At 31.4% G+C, this 21,341-nt stretch overlaps 1 protein-coding gene across 1 annotated transcript in view; it reads left to right on the top strand.

The window, feature by feature from the left end:
* The first annotated feature begins 10,850 nt into the window (after positions 1-10,850).
* LOC117331292 overlaps positions 10,851-21,341 on the top strand; it is a 34,141-nt gene continuing 23,650 nt past the window's right edge. Inside the window, exon 1 of the mRNA XM_033889908.1 lies at positions 10,851-11,222. Within this exon, the coding sequence (XP_033745799.1) occupies positions 11,115-11,222 (108 nt within the window). The 5' untranslated portion in view covers positions 10,851-11,114. The remainder of the gene's footprint in view (positions 11,223-21,341) is intronic.

Below are 21,341 nucleotides of genomic sequence, written 5' to 3'. Positions count from 1 at the left end.
TTTCTAAAACCGTGTTGATGTTTGGTGAAGAGGTTGTATGCTTCCATATCATCCATAATGTTTTCCTTTAGGATTTTCTCCATAATTGTACAGGTAATTAATGTTAGACTAATAGGGCAGTAATTTTGTGCAAGATGTTTAGATCCCTATTTTTGAATGGCGGTAACATTAGCTACTTTCCATAATTTAAGTTCTTCTGCTTTTTCTTGGTCATCTGTTAGAATGATGCCAGTTTCATTTTCGAAAATCTCTATGTTGTCTTTGATTTATGTTTTGGACTTTACGTATCTGCAGCATTATCTTGGGTCTGTTTTAATATTGTTTGCCAGCTGCGATTCATTTTCGGCCTTGGCCTTCCTTACTTCATTGCTTGATTTTTTGGCTGTGTTATAGTTTCTTCTATTGTGGTCACCTCTACAGTGAACATATTTTTTCCATCGCGTTTTTCTTTTCGCTTTATGACTATACGGGTACTGTCATGCATCCATGGTGTTGCAAAGTTGTCCAAGATGGCGCTTCTAGATGTTGTCTGATGTTGTCGTAGTTGCCTTGTTGAAGTTTAGTTTCGGGGTTGTCTCAGTTTGATCACAGAACAGTCGTATTAGGAATGTTATAATTGTGTGATCACTGTTTCCAAGTGGTGCATTTACCTCAAGTTTGTTGATTATGTTGATTCCATTGGTTAACAGTAGATCTAGAGTTGATGTTTATCATGTTCCCTAACCCTTGTAGGCTCGGTGATGTGTTGCATTAGAAGAGTATCCCGTACCACTTCTAAACTTTTGATGCAGCGTGATTTTCACTGACAGTTGTTGTTTTCTCTCGCCAGTTAAGTTTTTTTTAAAGTTTAAGTGACCAATACTTATGATGTGAGAATAGCCGTGTTTTTGTAGTGGTCGATGGATAAGGGCTTCTCCAAATGATGATTTTTTAATTAAGTTGATAAGGCGTTGTTTTCAAATCAAGTAATCAATAACGCTCATACCATTATGACCACACTATATATAACCATTAGAATAACCGTCTAGATCTCTACCGTTGAATATGCGTATACCAGTGGATTTACATAATTTAGAATCAATTAAGACTACAATACCGCCACCTTGAGTAGTATAAATAAGTTTTCTAGGTATCACCTGGGAGTCTAAACCATCAATATCAACTTGATAATCATTTGGGATCCAACATTCAGTAAGGATGATTATATCGTATGTTCTAAAAAAATAATTGTAAACTAATAGATTTTCGGTCCAAACCACCATTTATGTTCCATGATAACAGGCTAATGCCGGTACATAATGACTGTGAATTAGAGTCTGGGTTTGACTCCTACTCCAAGTTATCCTTTCTACGAACGTTTTTGGAGGCACCCTTGATAGGTACACGGACGAACTGGACAGACGAATCGGGACCCTTGTAAAGGTCACCATTTATGTATAACTTATCTTTCAAAAACACTGCCCTTTTCTTTTCGTCACGTGCTTGTTTCCAGATAGGCCATAGTTTCTTTCTGGATTCCTGGATCTCCTTAGGATTCTGGTCTGAAATGAAAACGTCAGTCCCCTTAAATGTTGTTCACTCTCTCTTTTTGCTGAAACTGATTGAATTTAGCTACTATGGGTCTGATCGTACCCGCTGTTTTAGGACCAACCTGTGCGCCCTGTCAATGAGTAAATCTTCAGTAAAGTCCATGTTATCAACCGCTAAGGATTTCTTTTTTTCGGATACAATCCTCATTTTGTACACGTACTTGGGCCCCTGTAACAACATTCGTTCGATCAGCATAATCAGGACCATCCTCTTACTTAACACCAAAAAATTGCAAATTGTCCCTCATTGAACGACACTTAAGATCCATGATGTCATCATTTACACAGTCAAGACTCTGTTGAATTTGGCTGAGGTCGGCATAATTTTGACGATTATCTTCAAACTGTTTATAAAAGCTTGAGAACCATCAATGTCGTCCAATCATAACTAACAGTTTTAAACATCCTCATGGAGTTCACTGAAAACTTTCTCAAGAGAGTCAATTTGCCTGGCAATGCATCCACTTTCGATATTAAAAGTGTAATTAAAGAAAGTGTCCAAGAAGGAGGTTGGGGAGGAGGTGTGGGGCTGGGTTCATAGATATATATGGCAAATGGCGGAGGGGAGTTGGACTTACTGACCAGAGTCATGGGTGTAGGAGACGTCATATTGTTATAAAACATGTTCTGTGGCTGGCCGTTATTCATATAGGATTATTCACTGTACCATTGGTTACTTACATAGGGCCCGGGGTTGGGGCCGGAGGTGGACACGACATATTGGTATTACACGTGTACACGCCCGCAATGTTACCACTATATGAAGTACTGCTCACCTGTCGGCCGTCGTTTTCACTGACGTTTTTAGTATTTGTACCCTTGACACGCTTCTTTGGAGACATAGTAATTAGTTACCAGTTTATAACTACTTCAACATGGTATACTAGACAAAAACGTTCATGACTCGTAGGATAAGGCCATGCATATTGGAGATTCGACCTGCACGTCCGTTCTGTCTCACGCCAGAAGTTACTCACCCATGTTATGTTGGGTAAGTTTTAAAGGTACTGAAAGATAAGTAGATGATGGTGTTGAAATGTGGCCATTACGACAATTCCCCATTTGATTGCATGGCTATTCTATCAAATATGACTTCTGAAAAACATTTGAAATGAAATTATGTATCAAAATAATAAACAAAGGCTATAAAAAAGTAATTCAAACAAGAGCAGGCGTTTTTTTCATAAAAGATAAGGCAGCAAATGGTATCGACATTGTGTGGAGAGTCACAGGTATCAACAATTCATCAACATGCTCGGAATTATTCGTCAACATGATAACAACAAAACCAATCTACTGTAATTATGGTAAAATTTAAACATGGCCAATAGATAAAAAAAAACACGACAAAACCCGATTTGGTTTAGCCACTGGGAAATATGTAAACAAAAGAAAATGGAAAAGAAGGAACTAAATTGAAAGTGACACACACTCAAAATTCAACAACAAAGAAACACAAGAGCAAATTGATTATTTTCAGAGAAAGATTGCTAGTGAGATATAATAGCTCTGCAAAGCAAAACAACAATGCATTGAAACGCCTATATTTCAACAGTGAATTTGAAAATTGGTACAAGATTCAAAAGGTGATGGTCGATTCTGTGGATGGTGGATTGAAATATAAGCTAAAATGAGTTCATCGGAATATGAAGGCTACCGATTGGTCAGTTTAAATCAGATTGTTTTTAATGTTGTTACTCTTCACTATGTCACATGTTAAGATTTGCATTTAATGCATAAAGTGTGTCCGAATTTACCACCACTAAGGCTTGTAATGGAAATTAGGAACAATGGACTGGCAAGTATTATGCTTACGGAGTGTCAAGGATGCAAGCAAACTTTTAGATTTGAATCTAGTGCCCAATTACCGCTACCCAGTAACACTAGGCATTATGACATTAATGTGCGTGTAGTTTGGGTCCATGGTTACTGGAGGAGGGATGTCGAATTTGAAAGTGCTAATTGGTACTATTAACTCTCAAGGAATGTCACATAGTACCTTTACCAGAATTGAGCAAGAAAACAGTTATATGTGGGCAGCAAATTTGGAAAAGGAAATGCTGAAGAGATTGAGAAGGGCAACTATGATGATGGCATTACATACATAACCGTCGTTGCTGACGGAGGATGGAGTAAACGTGCACATACACATTTATATGCCCTTGGTGGTGTAGGTGTCATTGCTAGTGCCGAAACGGGTAAATTATTGCATATTGGTGTAAGAGACAAGCATTGCTACATTTGCAATAGAGCTGAGACCACACATACTCAGCCTATTCCACACAGATGATTTTGTGATTGGAAGGAAAGTTCGCGAGCTATGGAGGCAGATATCATATTTGAGGGGTTCATAAAGGCAGAGACTACACATAGACTGAGATATACCAAACTTTTTGCCGACGGTGACTCATCAGTGTATACCAGCATACAAGAGAAAGTGTCAATATGGAGTCGCAAAGTTACCAAAATAGAATGTACAAAAAAAAAAAAAAGTTTGTAAATGCCCCCAGAACCAACCTGGAGAAACTGGTTGCGGAGCACAAATATAAGGGAAAAGTAAAATTGACAAAAGCAGCCAGAATGAAAATCACCAGTGAAGTTCGGAGTGTCATTCGGTATATTCAAGAGAACCCGATAAGACCGTAACAACACGAAAGTTGGAAAGTGACATAACTAACTCTATCCTACACGTATTTGGCCAACTGCACAGATTTCTGTAAGGCAAGTAAGGTTGAAGCACGTGTGTAGCCTTACACGAGTAATCACAATGACGGCATTGATACCAGAGAGTTCAAGGAAGATGATGTACCAGCTGTGTTACAGGAGGTATAGGATATATTGTAAAATACTGTAAATATTGAGGAAGAAGAAATGTCCAGGGGTGACTTTTTTTTTTCGACAGCACATTAGACTCAATGATGATCAAGGACATAAGTGTGATCTTAGATAGAGTAGCAATAAAGTCGTCACGTCTGGGTAACTTAACAACTAATCTTGCTGAATCATGGATGTCAATAAGATCAAAGTTTGACGAAGGCAAATTTTACAACCAGTGTAACCGGGGTTCGTGGCACTCCCGCTGTTATGGTGGGGCACTTAGAAAAAACCTTGGACGATAATGGTCTGAACAAATCTGAGAGCGGTCTACATATTTGAGAAATATGAAATTAAGAATAATATGTTTAGGTAATAGAAAATAATATACAAATATATCATGTGTCTGCAATAGCCGAGAATGAATCGTGCAATAGAACATAGGTCGATTTCCAGGCACCTCATGTCAAATATTCTGGACTATTGCACAGATACCCATGATATACTTGTTTTACTACAAAATCGCTATAACACAGTTAGAATCTCTGCCATCTCTACTTTCCTGTAAGCCCACAAGTCACTATGACTGTCGTCGGCAGTGTTGACATCTGAGTGACTTGGATGCTTGAAATGGTAGGATAAAATTCCAAAACGTCACATGTGTTCAATAGTTCGCACGTGACCAAATTCCAAAGCGTCAAAGGGGTTGGATAATTAGCACATTACCGTGCAATAGTCATTTTAGCCGTGCAATAGTTCCAAATACAGGGTTAGGGTTAGGGTAAGCTTATATCGTATATACAGTTATGTGTATGTAGTTAAGGAAAATCAAACGTATTATGCAGTAAAAGTAATATGTGATGGTTTCCATTCTAATTGGAAAACATTGAAAACCGGGGTACTACAGGGCTCGGTGTTAGGGTCATATTTATTTCTCTTGTATTTTAATGATCTTGTAAATGAGATGTAATGTCAAGCTTTGTATTTGATGATAAGGTTAGTATTACTACAAATAACAAACATTTAGGGGTTTATTCAAATGGACATGGTCACTGGACACATCATAGAAACCGATTATATGTCATAATAATGTTAAAACAGAAAGGCGCTTACAAATAATGTACAGTACCTATACTAGAGTATGCTGACTGTACGAAACAAAACAAATGCCTCGTTGAATCTATCCAGTTTGATGTTATCAGAATAATTACTGGTCTAAGACAAGACACTAGTCGTTGTAAATTGTATGACGGAATGGGATGGAAAGTTTACTGAATAAGAGGGATAAACATAAACACATCATTTTCTTTATATTAGAAAATAAAATAACCCCAACATATCTAATTAAATTATTTAGTCTTATAAAACCTTAAAAAATACACAGAATCTATAGGAATTTTCAACGTTATCAACGTCATCAATAATGGAATGACGGCACATCACCGGGTGTCGGCCGTCATTTGTTTAGCTTATTTGCATACGCGAGATAAGACTTGGTCAGGTTTCCCTTTGATTCAAGCCGATATTGTTGTGGAACATTGTGGAAACATGTCACACAAATCGTGATTTTTTGGATATGAAATTTATTTCACACTCGTTATTTTTTAAATATACAAAAAACACTCGTAAAGCTAATGTCTTTTGTAACTTAAAAAAAACTTACTCGAGTGAAATGAATTTCATATCCAACAACCACTCGTTGTGTAACCTTTATATGTATGCCCTGATTCGGTATACTGGGGATACCCATGAGTATATATAAGTGGTATTGTCATATATTTAACAACACTATTGATTCCATATATAACAACATGTACGTTCCTAATTACATGAAAATATTTATTGAATCAAATAATTTTAACTTTTTCTTGCAATGAATATACCCACGTGACATGAGATTATATCAATGTGTGTAGATAGTTAATGTCTTCAGCTGGTGAAGGATGCTGGGAGCCATTGCGAGAGCTTACATGAGCAACGCATATTTCTTAATCTTTTTATGATTTCAACAGGAATATATTGGAAATCGAAAGAAATGAAATGTGTATGTCAGTTGTAGCGGATGAATTATGACTAGGGCATGTTGATAAAACTCGCCAGTAAAATTTGATAACAGTGATATGGTGACCCTAGAAACCCGTGAGGAAGTTTTATGATCTCGTTTCAACATAAACACAAATAGGTAAAGTTTTTTTTCCAAATTTTCATGTTCCTTATGGATAAATGTGCGCGGATAAAAGACTAAGTTGATACGAGTCACTCTCTATACGTGACGTCACTGTGATCTAGGAGTATTGTAATGGAGCATAACAGCAAGAGGGAGACAAGTGTAGCACTGACTAGCGCTGTAAGTTCCCCTCTCACATTCGACGGTCATTATCCGAAGTTAAACGGATTTACGTTAAAGTAAAAAATTGTCAGCCCTCACCTATGACAACTGACTCAAAATCCTGCAATGACAATCTGATAAAAAAAAACTCAGTAAATTTAAAGGTAATAACGTAAAGTAATTTCCTAGTGACTATCAGCATTATAAAGGTATCATCAGTATACTAAGTAGCTATAACAATTTCTATCTAGCCTAGTATTGTTAGGGTCTATCATCGTGGTCTCCATGTACAGCGGTTCGGATAACTCATACTCAGTTTATCTAACTTCATGTGTTGACAGATGAACGCTTACATGTTGGCATCCAATGAGTATAGAAGGGGAAAATGTACTTAACAAGCTTAGATCAAAGTATCCAAGTTCTGTTAGAAAATCATGTCTATTTTAATCACCTGTGGTGGCAGAAAGTGTAAATAGTTAACTTTGGTGTTACACAATGTAGTGGTCATGCTGGAGTAGCAACCTAGGGCGAATGGTCAACCTAGGGCGAATGGTCAACCTAGGGCGAATGGTCAACCTAGGGCGAATGGTCAACCTAGGACGAATGGTCAACCTAGGGCGAATGATCAACCTAGGACGAATGATCAACCTAGGACGAATGGTCAACCTAGGGCGAATGGTCAACTTAGGGCGAATGGTCAACCTAGGGCGAATGGTCAACTTAGGGCGAATGGTCGCCTCAGGGACTCGAGCGATGTACAGTCAACCGCGAGTGACTCCTAAGAAGAAAACCGATTTCAGACGGGAAGTTATTGTGATATGACAATCCGATGTTTTCAATTCTGATCGAGAATTTTTTTCATATTTTTTCCTCATTCTATCAATTTTTAGTTAGATTAACGGCATCGTAAATATGTTAGTGTAGAATGTAATACACAGTGTATGTGTAACATTTGTATGTACATCGAATAATTGAGACAAAAGCATGGAGTGGTGTTCAAAGTAAAATATATCACGAGAAAAAATATTTATTGATTATTAGAGTCGTAGTTTTGTCGATATATTAAGTGACATCAAAATAAAAAAAAAAGGGGGGGGGGGGGGGGGGTTAAAAAACAATGGAACTGTAATGCTATTCCGATATCAAATCAATATCCTGTAATAAATCATCCATATAACTACAATCAATAAAATACAATTACACGTTGTAATAAAACCGCCGTGACAAATTAGGCAAGGTTCCTATCCTGGTGTAATACAATAGTCATGATAACAACATATGGCTGAGTGAAATGATTGATGTACTTTAGGGTAATGAATACTGCAAAATGTACATGAGTTTGAAAAAATTTTCATCTGAATGTCTTCTATCCATTTGTGATAATACAAAAGAGGCTAGTGTTACAGAGAGCAACAAACACTTGCCAGAAAAGTCTTTCCATTAGAATTAAATTGTCTAATAATCTTCATAAAACCATAATTCTGATCAAAATGAAAAGTTACCTAATTTTCACATATATGTGAAGTTTGTGGGACCCATAAAATAGTATTTATGTCTAAAGTCTTAACAGAGAAGATTGTATACTGGGTGATAACATCAGCAGAAGCCATTTGTAATTTATATAAGGGAGACAACTTCTATGGGACTACTTTCTACTACAATGTATGGTGGTCCATCAATGCAGTATTATACATTTTAAAAACATTATAAATCATTAAAAACGTTACGTGAATTTCACTGTGTTGATTAACAAAAATGATTGTGTTCATAGTGCATCATATCAATACATAATTCACATTGGTTTTATGGTACAAGCAGGAGAGAAAGGGAGGTGTACAGAGGAGGGTTTAAGGGGGTGGGGTTCATCAGAAAAATCAAAACAATAAATTGGCAGGGAGTGTTGTAGGATAGGGAAAGAAAGGAAGAATACGTACACATATCAATGAATTTGACCAATGAAAACTGAAAATCTGTATACAAATGGTCTATGTTGTCACCTCCATCATAAAAAAACTTCATATAGACAGCAACGAGGTCGCCATCTCTTCCAGATGTAACCGTTGTCACTATACCGTTGTACCACTTGGTAGTTTCATCCATTAATGCGATATACGTCGACCAACAAATTTTGTTCTTGGTAAGCGACAAACCCTGCATGATATAAACATATATCACATGAACCTTTAAAATTGAGCTGGATCAAAAATTCATAGCGTGAACGTTTTAACTAAGTGGTTGTGTTCAAAATTCAGACACTGCTCGTCCATGACACTGCTTCTATGTATCAACTTTATGTTGGGACCTGCCTTGTAAAACCACTTTTCTTTGGCAATAGTGGTAGTGTACAAATGCAGGTTTCACTTCACCCTAACCCTAACCCTGACTCATACGAAAAATTATAATTATTCTTGTGCAATAAATAACATCAGATTTGTTTCCAATTTTTTAGCGTGTTATCACAAATGAGTGCACATATATATAGTTTTTTTTCTCGTTATATCTCGATAACAGAATAAAAATTAGAAACAATTGCTATAATTGAATCTAAACATATTCTAACAATGAAATACATTTATAAAAGAAAAAATGTTACGCTTCATTTTACATTAAATTCCAGAACCAAGAAACGAACACCAAAAGATTACGCTGCATGGTACACAGCCTGTTAATGGACGAATCACGTCGTTTCAAAAGACATCACCTTAACGAAAATTGTTATTGGGTATGACATATACTTCAGCTTGAACTCCTCTAGCCTTTCAGGTCCAAGATTAGGGGGGCTACATCTAAGGCATTTGTTCAATATTGCCGTTTTGCCTTCTTTGATGCGGACTGCTCACCACTTTCCATTTTCGTTTTAACCAATCAAGGTTTTCATCCTTCAATTTGACAAAATCGCCCGCAATTCACGACTTAGTAACTTTATCCTTTTTACCATATTCGTAGTTCGTCATATAATGTACACTAAAACACAATGGAGCATAATCTGAGACGGTGGTAAAATGACCAACAGAAAAGTCATGTATTTTACTGAAGTTGAATGTTTCTGATAAAATTTTATAAATCGTACTGGTCCCATTGTGACCACAAAAGGTAAAACGTCTTCCCTCTTTATCACCATAATGACGACCAATGACAATACGGAAACCAGCAGCAATACACGTTAATACTAATTTCCTGTTGATATTGTTTACATACGTAGCCGCGGTCTCACGAGTGATTATTTCTTCATCATTTTTATAATTTAATGTTTCAACTCTGTTCAATAGAGCATCATTAAAACAATCATTTACTATATTAGATCGTATTTACAACCTGTGTGGGAATTTATATCACCAGTAGCATATACCTCGCTCCTCTCTGTAGAGAGATATGAAGTCACTATGGGGTATTTTACATTGGCAGCCATCTTGAATGAGGCATTCTGGGAGAGAAAAATACCCCATAGTGATTTCATATCTCTCTCTATATATTGGGGCATGCAAATCTTCCAAGATCAAGAAGAGGTCAATATTGTTTTGATGTTGATTGAATACACTATTCTCTCGACGAAAGTAACAAAATATGAAAAATAACATCTTGTTTAGAATGTTTTAGCGAACATATGGTAATAAAATGTGTCTGTAATCTACTCAAGAATTTGTTCTTTACATGTAAATACAACAAACTAAGTTTTTTAACCGATGATTTTAATATCTAGCCATAGGATTTCTAATCCACTAATTTCTGAACCTTTTTTTCTTTTAGCATATCCCTAATCTTGACCATACACTACCTCCCATACATCACTGTGTGTGTCTATATATAACTTGGTGGCTATCTAGGGGGGTATTACTATAGCAATGCTTTCATTAAAATCAGTTTTAGTTCATCGGTCTTGTTTCTCAGAAACCAATCATTTACACGACTTTTTGTAATATTATGACGATAAAATACACTGAAGTTTGTATGCTTTTGCAGTCTACAACAAAATTAGAACTTCATAATAGAACATCATTCTTTGGGAATGTTATAAAATCTCAGTCATCAAGTTATATCTATAACCACATGCTGTCGCCTAGGGTTCAATCTTACACCGGTATAGTTGTGACCTGAGACACTTTGAGAAAAGAAGTCGACGCGAAATATTCTGTGAGAGAACAACTGTACATTTCAGGAAGTCAAAGATAACCCTTCTCTTCTTCAGAAGCAATTATATCGTTATGATATAACGACGGAGGATTGAACAGCACGAACGCCCAGTCAGTGTGTGAATTAAAACTGTTCACCCACCATGTGGCAATCACTGGAGTTTATTTACACGGTTAAACTGACAGATATAGGTTACGTATTATGCTCGGGTATATACAGTACACACGTACATCCTGTTGGTAATCTGCACCATGGCAGGACACTCCATACTACTAACATGTATTCATGTTCTGATCATCACCGAAAGTTTGTCAGACTATAAATTTACCAAAGGAATCGATTGCTCATTGGATTACCAGGTATGTGGAATGTAATACACTGTATTGGGTATGTAGAATGTAATATACTGTATGGGGTATGTTGAATATAATACACTGTATGTGGTATTAGAATGTAATACACTGTAGGGGGTATGTAGAATGTAATACACTGTATGGGGTATGTATAATGTAATACACTGTATGGGGTATATAGAATGTAATACACTGTATGGGGTATGTAGAATATAATACACTGTATGGGGTATGTAGAATGTAATACACTGCATGGGGTATGTATAATGTAATACACTGTATGGGGTATGTAGAATATAATACACTGTATGTGGTATGTAGAATGTAATATACTGTATGTGGTATGTAGAATGTAATACACTGTATGTGGTATGTAGAATGTAATACACTGTATGGGGTATGTATAATGTAATATACTGTATGGGGTATGTAGAATGTAATACACTGTATGGGGTATGTAGAATGTAATACACTGTATGGGGTATGTATAATGTAATATACTGTATGGGGTATGTAGAATATAATACACTGTATGGGGTATGTTGAATATAATACACTGTATGTGGTATGTAGAATGTAATATACTGTATGTGGTATGTAGAATGTAATACACTGTATGTGGTATGTAGAATGTAATACACTGTATGGGGTATGTATAATGTAATATACTGTATGGGGTATGTAGAATGTAATACACTGTATGGGGTATGTAGAATGTAATACACTGTATGGGGTATGTATAATGTAATATACTGTATGGGGTATGTAGAATATAATACACTGTATGGGGTATGTTGAATATAATACACTGTATGGGGTATGTATAATGTAATATACTGTATGGGGTATATAGAATGTAATACACTGTATGGGGTATGTTGAATATAATACACTGTATGGGGTATGTATAATGTAATATACTGTATGGGGTATGTAGAATGTAATACACTGTATGGGGTATGTATAATGTAATACACTGTATGGGGTATGTAGACTGTAATATACTGTATGGGGTATGTATAATGTAATATACTGTATGGGGTATGTAGAATGTAATACACTGTATTGGGTATGTAGAATGTAATACACGGTATGGGGTATGTAGAATGTAATACACTGTATGGGGTATGTAGAATGTAATACACTGCATTGGGTATGTATAATGTAATACACTGTATGGGGTATGTAGAATGTAATACACTGTATAAGGGTATGTAGAATGCAATACACTGTGTGGGGTTTGTAGAATGTAATACACGGTATGGGGTATGTAGAATGTAATACACTGTATGGGGTATGTAGAATGTAATACACTGCATTGGGTATGTATAATGTAATACACTTTATGGGGTATGTAGAATATAATACACTGTATGGGGTATGTATAATACAATACACTTTATGGGGTATGTAGAATATAATACACTGTATTGGGTATGTATAATGTAATACACTGTATGGGGTATGTAGAATGTAATACACTGTATGGGGTATGTAGAATGTAATACACTGTATGGGGTATGTAGAATGTAATACACTGTAGGGGGTATGTAGAATGTAATACACTGTATGGGGTATGTATAATGTAATACACTGTATGGGGTATATAGAATGTAATATACTGTATGGGGTATATATAATGTAATACACTGTATGGGGTATGTAGAATATAATACACTGTATGGGGTATGTAGAATGTAATACACTGTATGGGGTATGTATAATGTAATACACTGTATGGGGTATGTAGAATGTAATACACTGTATGGGGTATGTTGAATATAATACACTGTATGGGGTATGTATAATGTAATATACTGTATGGGGTATATAGAATGTAATACACTGTATGGGGTATGTAGAATGTGATACACTGTATTGGGTATGTAGAATGTAATACACTGTATGGGGTATGTAGAATGTAATATACTGTATGGGGTATGTAGAATATAATACACTGTATGTGGTATGTATAATGTAATACACTGTATGGGGTATGTAGAATGTAATATACTGTATGGGGTATGTAGAATGTAAAACACTGTATAGGGGTATGTAGAATATAATACACTGTATGTGGTATGTAGAATGTAATACACTGTATGGGGTATGTAGAATGTAATACACTGTATGGGGTATGTAGAATGTAATACACTGTATGGGGTATGTATAATATAATACACCGTATGGGGTATGTATAATATAATATACCATATGTGGTATGTAGAATATAATACACTGTATGGGGTATGTAGAATGTAATTCACTGTATGGGGTATGTAGAATGTAATTCACTGTATGGAGATAATATATAGTACCCATACCTGTCTGGTTATTGATATATATTATATAAACATATCATTAAATAGCATAAACATATCATTAAATAGCATAAACATATCATTGAATAGCATAAACATATAATTAAATATCACAAACATATGATTAAATATCACAAACATATAATTAAATATCACAAACATGATTAAATATCATAAACATATCATTAAATATCACAAACATATCATTGAATATCATAAACATATCATTAAATATCACAAACATGATTAAATAGCATAAACATATCATTAAATATCACAAACATATTAAATATCACAAACATATGATTAAATATCATAAACATATAATTAAATATCATAAACATATCATTGAATAGCATAAACATATCATTGAATAGCATAAACATATCATTAAATAGCATAAACATATCATTGAATAGCATAAACATATCATTAAATAGCATAAACATATCATTGAATAGCATAAACATATCATTAAATAGCATAAACATATCATTGAATAGCATAAACATATCATTAAATATCACAAACATATCATTGAATAGCATAAACATATCATTAAATATCACAAACATATGATTAAATATCATAAACATATCATTGAATATCATAAACATATCATTGAATAGCATAAACATATCATTGAATAGCATAAACATATCATTAAATAGCATAAACATATCATTAAATATCACAAACATATCATTAAATAGCATAAACATATCATTGAATAGCATAAACATATCATTGAATAGCATGGTGGGAGAAAAATAATCATTCCCTATCTAGGGAGTGCGACAAAGAAATCTTAACCCTCGAGGAATTCATGAAGGTCCAACCCTCGACAAGTCATGAATTCCCCCTCAGGTTGAGATTTTTTTGCCACACCCCAAAGGCAGGGAATGATTATATTAATCATTAAATATCATACACATAGCATTAAGTATCATAAACATATCATTAAATATATTATACATATCATTAAATACCATAAACATATAATTTAATATTATAAACATTTCATTTAACATCATAAACATATAACTAAATACCATACACTTGTCACTTTCATACTCGCGAAAATAATAGGCGAACAGAAAAAAGTATGACGTTTTAGAGAGAAGCAGTGTCATTTAACAGGATATTTTTGTTTACAAATCCACAGTATAGTAATGTGAAATGTACATTTGATTATAAACCGAAATAGTAACTTCGTTCAGCGTTATAATATAGCATTAACTGTAACTTTATCTAAAGTCATACTATTACATTAAATTTAACTTTATCTAACGTTATAATATTACATTAAATTTAACTTTATCTAAAGTTATAATATTACATTAAATGTAACTTTATCCAGCGTTATAATATTACATTAAATGTAACTTTATCTAAAGTTATAATATTACATTAAATTTAACTTTATCTAAAGTTATAATATTACATTAAATTTAACTTCATCTAACGTTTTAATATTACATTACATTTAACTTTATCTAACTTTATAATATAACATTAACTGTATTTTTATCCAGTTTTATAATATTACATTAACTGCAACTTTATCCAGCGTTATAATATTACATTAACTGTATCTTTATCCAGTTTTATGATATTACATCAACTGTAACTTTATCCAGCGAAATACTATAACATTAAATGTTACTTTATCCAGCGTTATAATATTACATTAATTGTAACTTTATCCAGTTTTATAATATTACATTAACTGTAACTTTATCCAGCATTATAATATAGCATTAACTGTAACTTTATCCAGCGAAATACTATAACATTAAATGTAACTTTATCCAGCAAAATACTATAACATTAAATGTTACTTTATCCAGCGTTATAATATTACATAAACTGTAACTTTATCCAGCGTCATAATATTACATTCACTGTAACTTTATCCAGCGAAATAATATTACATAAACATGTAACTTTATCTAACGTTATAATATTACATTAAATTTAACTTGATCTAAAGTTATAATATTACATTAAATTTAACTTTATCTAACTTTATAATATTACATTAAATGTAACTTTATCTAACGTTATAATATTACATTAAATTTAACTTGATCTAAAGTTATAATATTACATTAAATTTAACTTTATCTAACGTTATAATATTACATTAAATGTAACTTTATCCAGCGTTATAATATTACATTAAATGTAACTTTATCTAAAGTTATAATATTACATTAAATGTAACTTTATCAAGCGTTATAATATTACATTAAATGTAACTTTATCAAAAGTTATAATATTACATTAAATTTAACTTGATCTAAAGTTATAATATTACATTAAATGTAACTTTATCTAACTTTGTAATATTACATTAACTGTATCTTTATCCAGTTTTATAATATTACATTAACTGTAACTTTATCCAGCATTATAATATAGCATTAACTGTAACTTTATCCAGCGAAATACTATAACATTAAATGTAACTTTATCCAGCAAAATACTATAACATTAAATGTTACTTTATCCAGCGTTATAATATTACATAAACTGTAACTTTATCCAGCGTCATAATATTACATTCACTGTAACTTTATCCAGCGAAATAATATTACATAAACATGTAACTTTATCTAACGTTATAATATTACATTAAATTTAACTTGATCTAAAGTTATAATATTACATTAAATTTAACTTTATCTAACTTTATAATATTACATTAAATGTAACTTTATCTAACGTTATAATATTACATTAAATTTAACTTGATCTAAAGTTATAATATTACATTAAATTTAACTTTATCTAACGTTATAATATTACATTAAATGTAACTTTATCCAGCGTTATAATATTACATTAAATGTAACTTTATCTAAAGTTATAATATTACATTAAATGTAACTTTATCAAGCGTTATAATATTACATTAAATGTAACTTTATCAAAAGTTATAATATTACATTAAATTTAACTTTATCTAAAGTTATAATATTACATTAAATGTAACTTTATCTAACTTTGTAATATTACATTAACTGTATCTTTATCCAGTTTTATAATATTACATTAACTGTAACTTTATCAAGCGTTATAATATTACATTAACTGTATCTTTATCCAGTTTTATAATATTACATTAACTGTAACTTTATCCAGCGTTATAACATTACATTAACTGTATCTTTATCCAGTTTTATAATATTACATTAACTGTATCTTTATCCAGTTTTATAATATTACATTAACTGTAACTTTATCCAGCGAAATACTATAACATTAAATGTTACTTTATCCAGCAAAATACTATAACATTAAATGTTACTTTATCCAGCAAAATACTATCACATTAAAATGTAACTTTATCCAGCGTTATAATATTACATAAACTGTAACTTTATCCAGCGTCATAATATTACATTAACGGTAACTTTATCAAGCGTTATAATATTACATTAACTGTAACTTTATCTAACGTTATAATATTACATTAAATTTAACTTGATCTAAAGTTATAATATTACATTAAATTTAACTTTATCTAACTTTATAATATTACATTAAATGTAACTTTATCTAACGTTATAATATTACATTAAATTTAACTTGATCTAAAGTTATAATATTACATTAAATTTAACTTTATCTAACGTTATAATATTACATTAAATGTAACTTTATCCAGCGTTATAATATTACATTAAATGTAACTTTATCTAAAGTTATAATATTACATTAAATGTAACTTTATCAAGCGTTATAATATTACATTAAATGTAACTTTATCAAAAGTTATAATATTACATTAAATTTAACTTTATCTAAAGTTATAATATTACATTAAATGTAACTTTATCTAACTTTGTAATATTACATTAACTGTATCTTTATCCAGTTTTATAATATTACATTAACTGTAACTTTATCCAGCATTATAATATAGCATTAACTGTAACTTTATCCAGCGAAATACTATAACATGAAATGTAACTTTATCCAGCAAAATACTATAACATTAAATGTTACTTTATCCAGCGTTATAATATTACATAAACTGTAACTTTATCCAGCGTCATAATATTACATTCACTGTAACTTTATCCAGCGAAATAATATTACATAAACATGTAACTTTATCTAACGTTATAATATTACTTTAAATTTAACTTGATCTAAAGTTATAATATTACATTAAATTTAACTTTATCTAACTTTATAATATTACATTAAATGTAACTTTATCTAACGTTATAATATTACATTAAATTTAACTTGATCTAAAGTTATAATATTACATTAAATTTAACTTTATCTAACGTTATAATATTACATTAAATGTAACTTTATCCAGCGTTATAATATTACATTAAATGTAACTTTATCTAAAGTTATAATATTACATTAAATGTAAATTTATCAAGCGTTATAATATTACATTAAATGTAACTTTATCAAAAGTTATAATATTACATTAAATTTAACTTTATCTAAATTTATAATATTACATTAAATGTAACTTTATCTAACTTTGTAATATTACATTAACTGTATCTTTATCCAGTTTTATAATATTACATTAACTGTAACTTTATCAAGCGTTATAATATTACATTAACTGTATCTTTATCCAGTTTGATAATATTACATTAACTGTAACTTTATCCAGCGTTATAACATTACATTAACTGTATCTTTATCCAGTTTTATAATATTACATTAACTGTATCTTTATCCAGTTTTATAATATTACATTAACTGTAACTTTATCCAGCGAAATACTATAACATTAAATGTTACTTTATCCAGCAAAATACTATAACATTAAATGTTACTTTATCCAGCAAAATACTATCACATTAAAATGTAACTTTATCCAGCGTTATAATATTACATAAACTGTAACTTTATCCAGCGTCATAATATTACATTAACGGTAACTTTATCAAGCGTTATAATATTACATTAACTGTAACTTTATCCAGTGTTATAATATTACATTAACTGTAACTTTATCTAAACTTATAATATTACATTAACTGTAACTTTATCTAAAGTTATAATATTACATTAACTGTAACTTTATCTAAAGTTATAATATTACATTAACTGTAATCTTATCCAGCGTTATAATATAACATTAAAATGTATCCAGCGTTATAATATTACATTAAAATGTATCCAGCGTTATAATATTACATTATAATGTATCCAGCGTTTTAATATTACATTATAATGTATCCATCGTTATAATATTACATTAAAATGTATCCAGTGTTATAATATTACATTAAAATGTATCCAGAGTTATAATATTACATTATAATGTATCCAGCGTTATAATATTACATTATAATGTATCCATCGTTATAATATTACATTAAAATGTATCCAGTGTTATAATATTACATTAAAATGTATCCAGAGTTATAATAAACATTAAAATGTATCCAGCGTTATAATATTACATTATAATGTATCCAGCGTTATAATATTACATTATAATGTATCCAGCGATATAATATAACATTATAATGTATCCAGAGTTATAATATTACATTAAAATGTATCCAGCGTTATAATATAACATTAAAATGTATCCAGCGTTATAATATAACATTAAAATGTATCCAGCGTTATAATATTACATTATAATGTATCCAGCGTTATAATATTACATTAAAATGTATCCAGCGTTATAATATTACATTATAATGTATCCAGCGTTATAATGTAACATTAAAATGTATCCAGCGTTATAATATTACATTAACTTACTTTTTCCAGGGTTATGATACCCGGAATTACTTACTGTCGTCTTTTTGTCCATTCAGATCAAAAAGTCAAATTTTGAGATGGATACAAAGATACTCATCAGCTTTTGTTGTTGTCATAATAAAGTGGTTTGGAACATTGATAGCTGTCGGTGTGAGTACAAAGTATCAGTATTATTGACTAGTGTTTTTTATGTCTATCGATTTACGTTGAGTTGATCAAATTGTCAGTTCATCAGGAGAACAAGTAGACAGACTTATGAACCGGATATACATGTAAGATGTCAAAAAGCGCTACCAATTATTTTTATTTTTTTTATCTTGTATTTGAAATTTCTCCGATAACAGTCGCCATGTTGAAGATTTCGGTGAAGGTATAGGTTTAAGGTTACCAGGTTTAAGGTTATCAGCACGGTCAGGACTGAGCAAACTTAAGATTTGTAAAAATCTCTAGAAACATGTTGATAAGTCTCCGTGGGGTAAAACTTCTTATTGTTAATATTTATTTGCGTATTTGTCTTATCGATTTTGATTTAGAAATTCGGGTTTGTTTCATTGTCGTATTCTCTAGATTTGTTTTCGTTTTTGTTTTTGTTTTTGTTTGGTTTTTTATTTGTTTGCTTTTGTTTATTTACTTTTTTAATTGATCTTTTCTTTGTATTTTATGCTGTTTTGATTTTGGTAAGTTTGACACAAAGGCTATATTTATAACGATAAGGTCATATGATCAGAAATGTGATTTTTACTGCGATATCGCATTCCCATGTTTACTATGGCAGATCAGTAAGGTAATGATCCATAAACCGGCGTATCAACGGGGATTAATTATTTTATTTATTTGATAGAAATTATTATCTACTGATTTTCTTTGATTTTTTTATTGAGAACACATACACAATATCGCCTCGTATTTATACCAAATTTCCTGCTGTATCATTTTCAGTTAATTTACAGCTGTGAATTTCGTATCTAATTGTAATTTGTCTCCTTCCAATAGATGGCGGCAATAATGGTGATCATGTTATATCAATTATTTATATTACTCTCGCGCGGATTCATTAATTTTTGATAAATAAGGAAAAAAAAAAAATCTGTTTTGACAAGTATTTATCATTATCGGTTCTGATGTCACTCCACCTACAGAAGTGTAGCTAATAAAGAGATTTAAATGGAAACGATCAAAAAGTAATCAACTCATTCAACGCAGTTCAAAATCTGTACCAGAATACCCGTAGTAGACTGCGGAGGAATAGGCGAATATGTACTACGACATATTTGAGTCATTTTCAAAACTTATGTGCAACTTAATGCGTACGTACATACAACTTCATATATTATACGTACAACTTAATATCTTGTACATTCAACTTGATATATTATACGTACAACTTAATATCTTGTACATACAACTTAATATACATGTATTATACGTACAACTTAATATCTTGTACATACAACTTAATATATTATACGTACAACTTAATATCTTTTACATACAACTTGATATATTATATGTACAACTTAATATCTTGTACATACAACTTGATATATTATATGTACAACTTAATATCTTGTACATGCAACTTAATATATTATGCGTACAACTTAATATCTTGTACGTACAACTTAATATAGTATACGTACAACTTAATATCTTGTACATACAACTTGATATATTATATGTACAACTTAATATCTTGTACATACAACTTAATATATTATGCGTACAACTTAATATCTTGTACATACAACTTAATATATTATACGTACAACTTAATATCTTGTACGTACAACTTAATATCTTGTACGTACAACTTCATATCTTGTACATACAACTTACAAACTTATGAAATAGTATCATAAGTATTATAAGATCCCTATACCATGATCTCACTGAAAATCTCAATAGGAACAAGTGCTCTACAGATGGTTAAGTATGGTATAATGTTACCTAGTGTACCAAACGATAAATAATAGTCTGTTTGTAATTTCCGCGTGTATCTAACGTAAACACAATTAACAGAGCTTTGTTGTAGTTTGGAAAT

Source organism: Pecten maximus, chromosome 7 (genome assembly GCF_902652985.1).
Source record: "Pecten maximus chromosome 7, xPecMax1.1, whole genome shotgun sequence".
NCBI lineage: Eukaryota > Metazoa > Mollusca > Bivalvia > Pectinida > Pectinidae > Pecten > Pecten maximus.
Note: the sequence above shows the minus strand (reverse complement) of the source record. Positions and strands in the feature narration are given on the sequence as shown.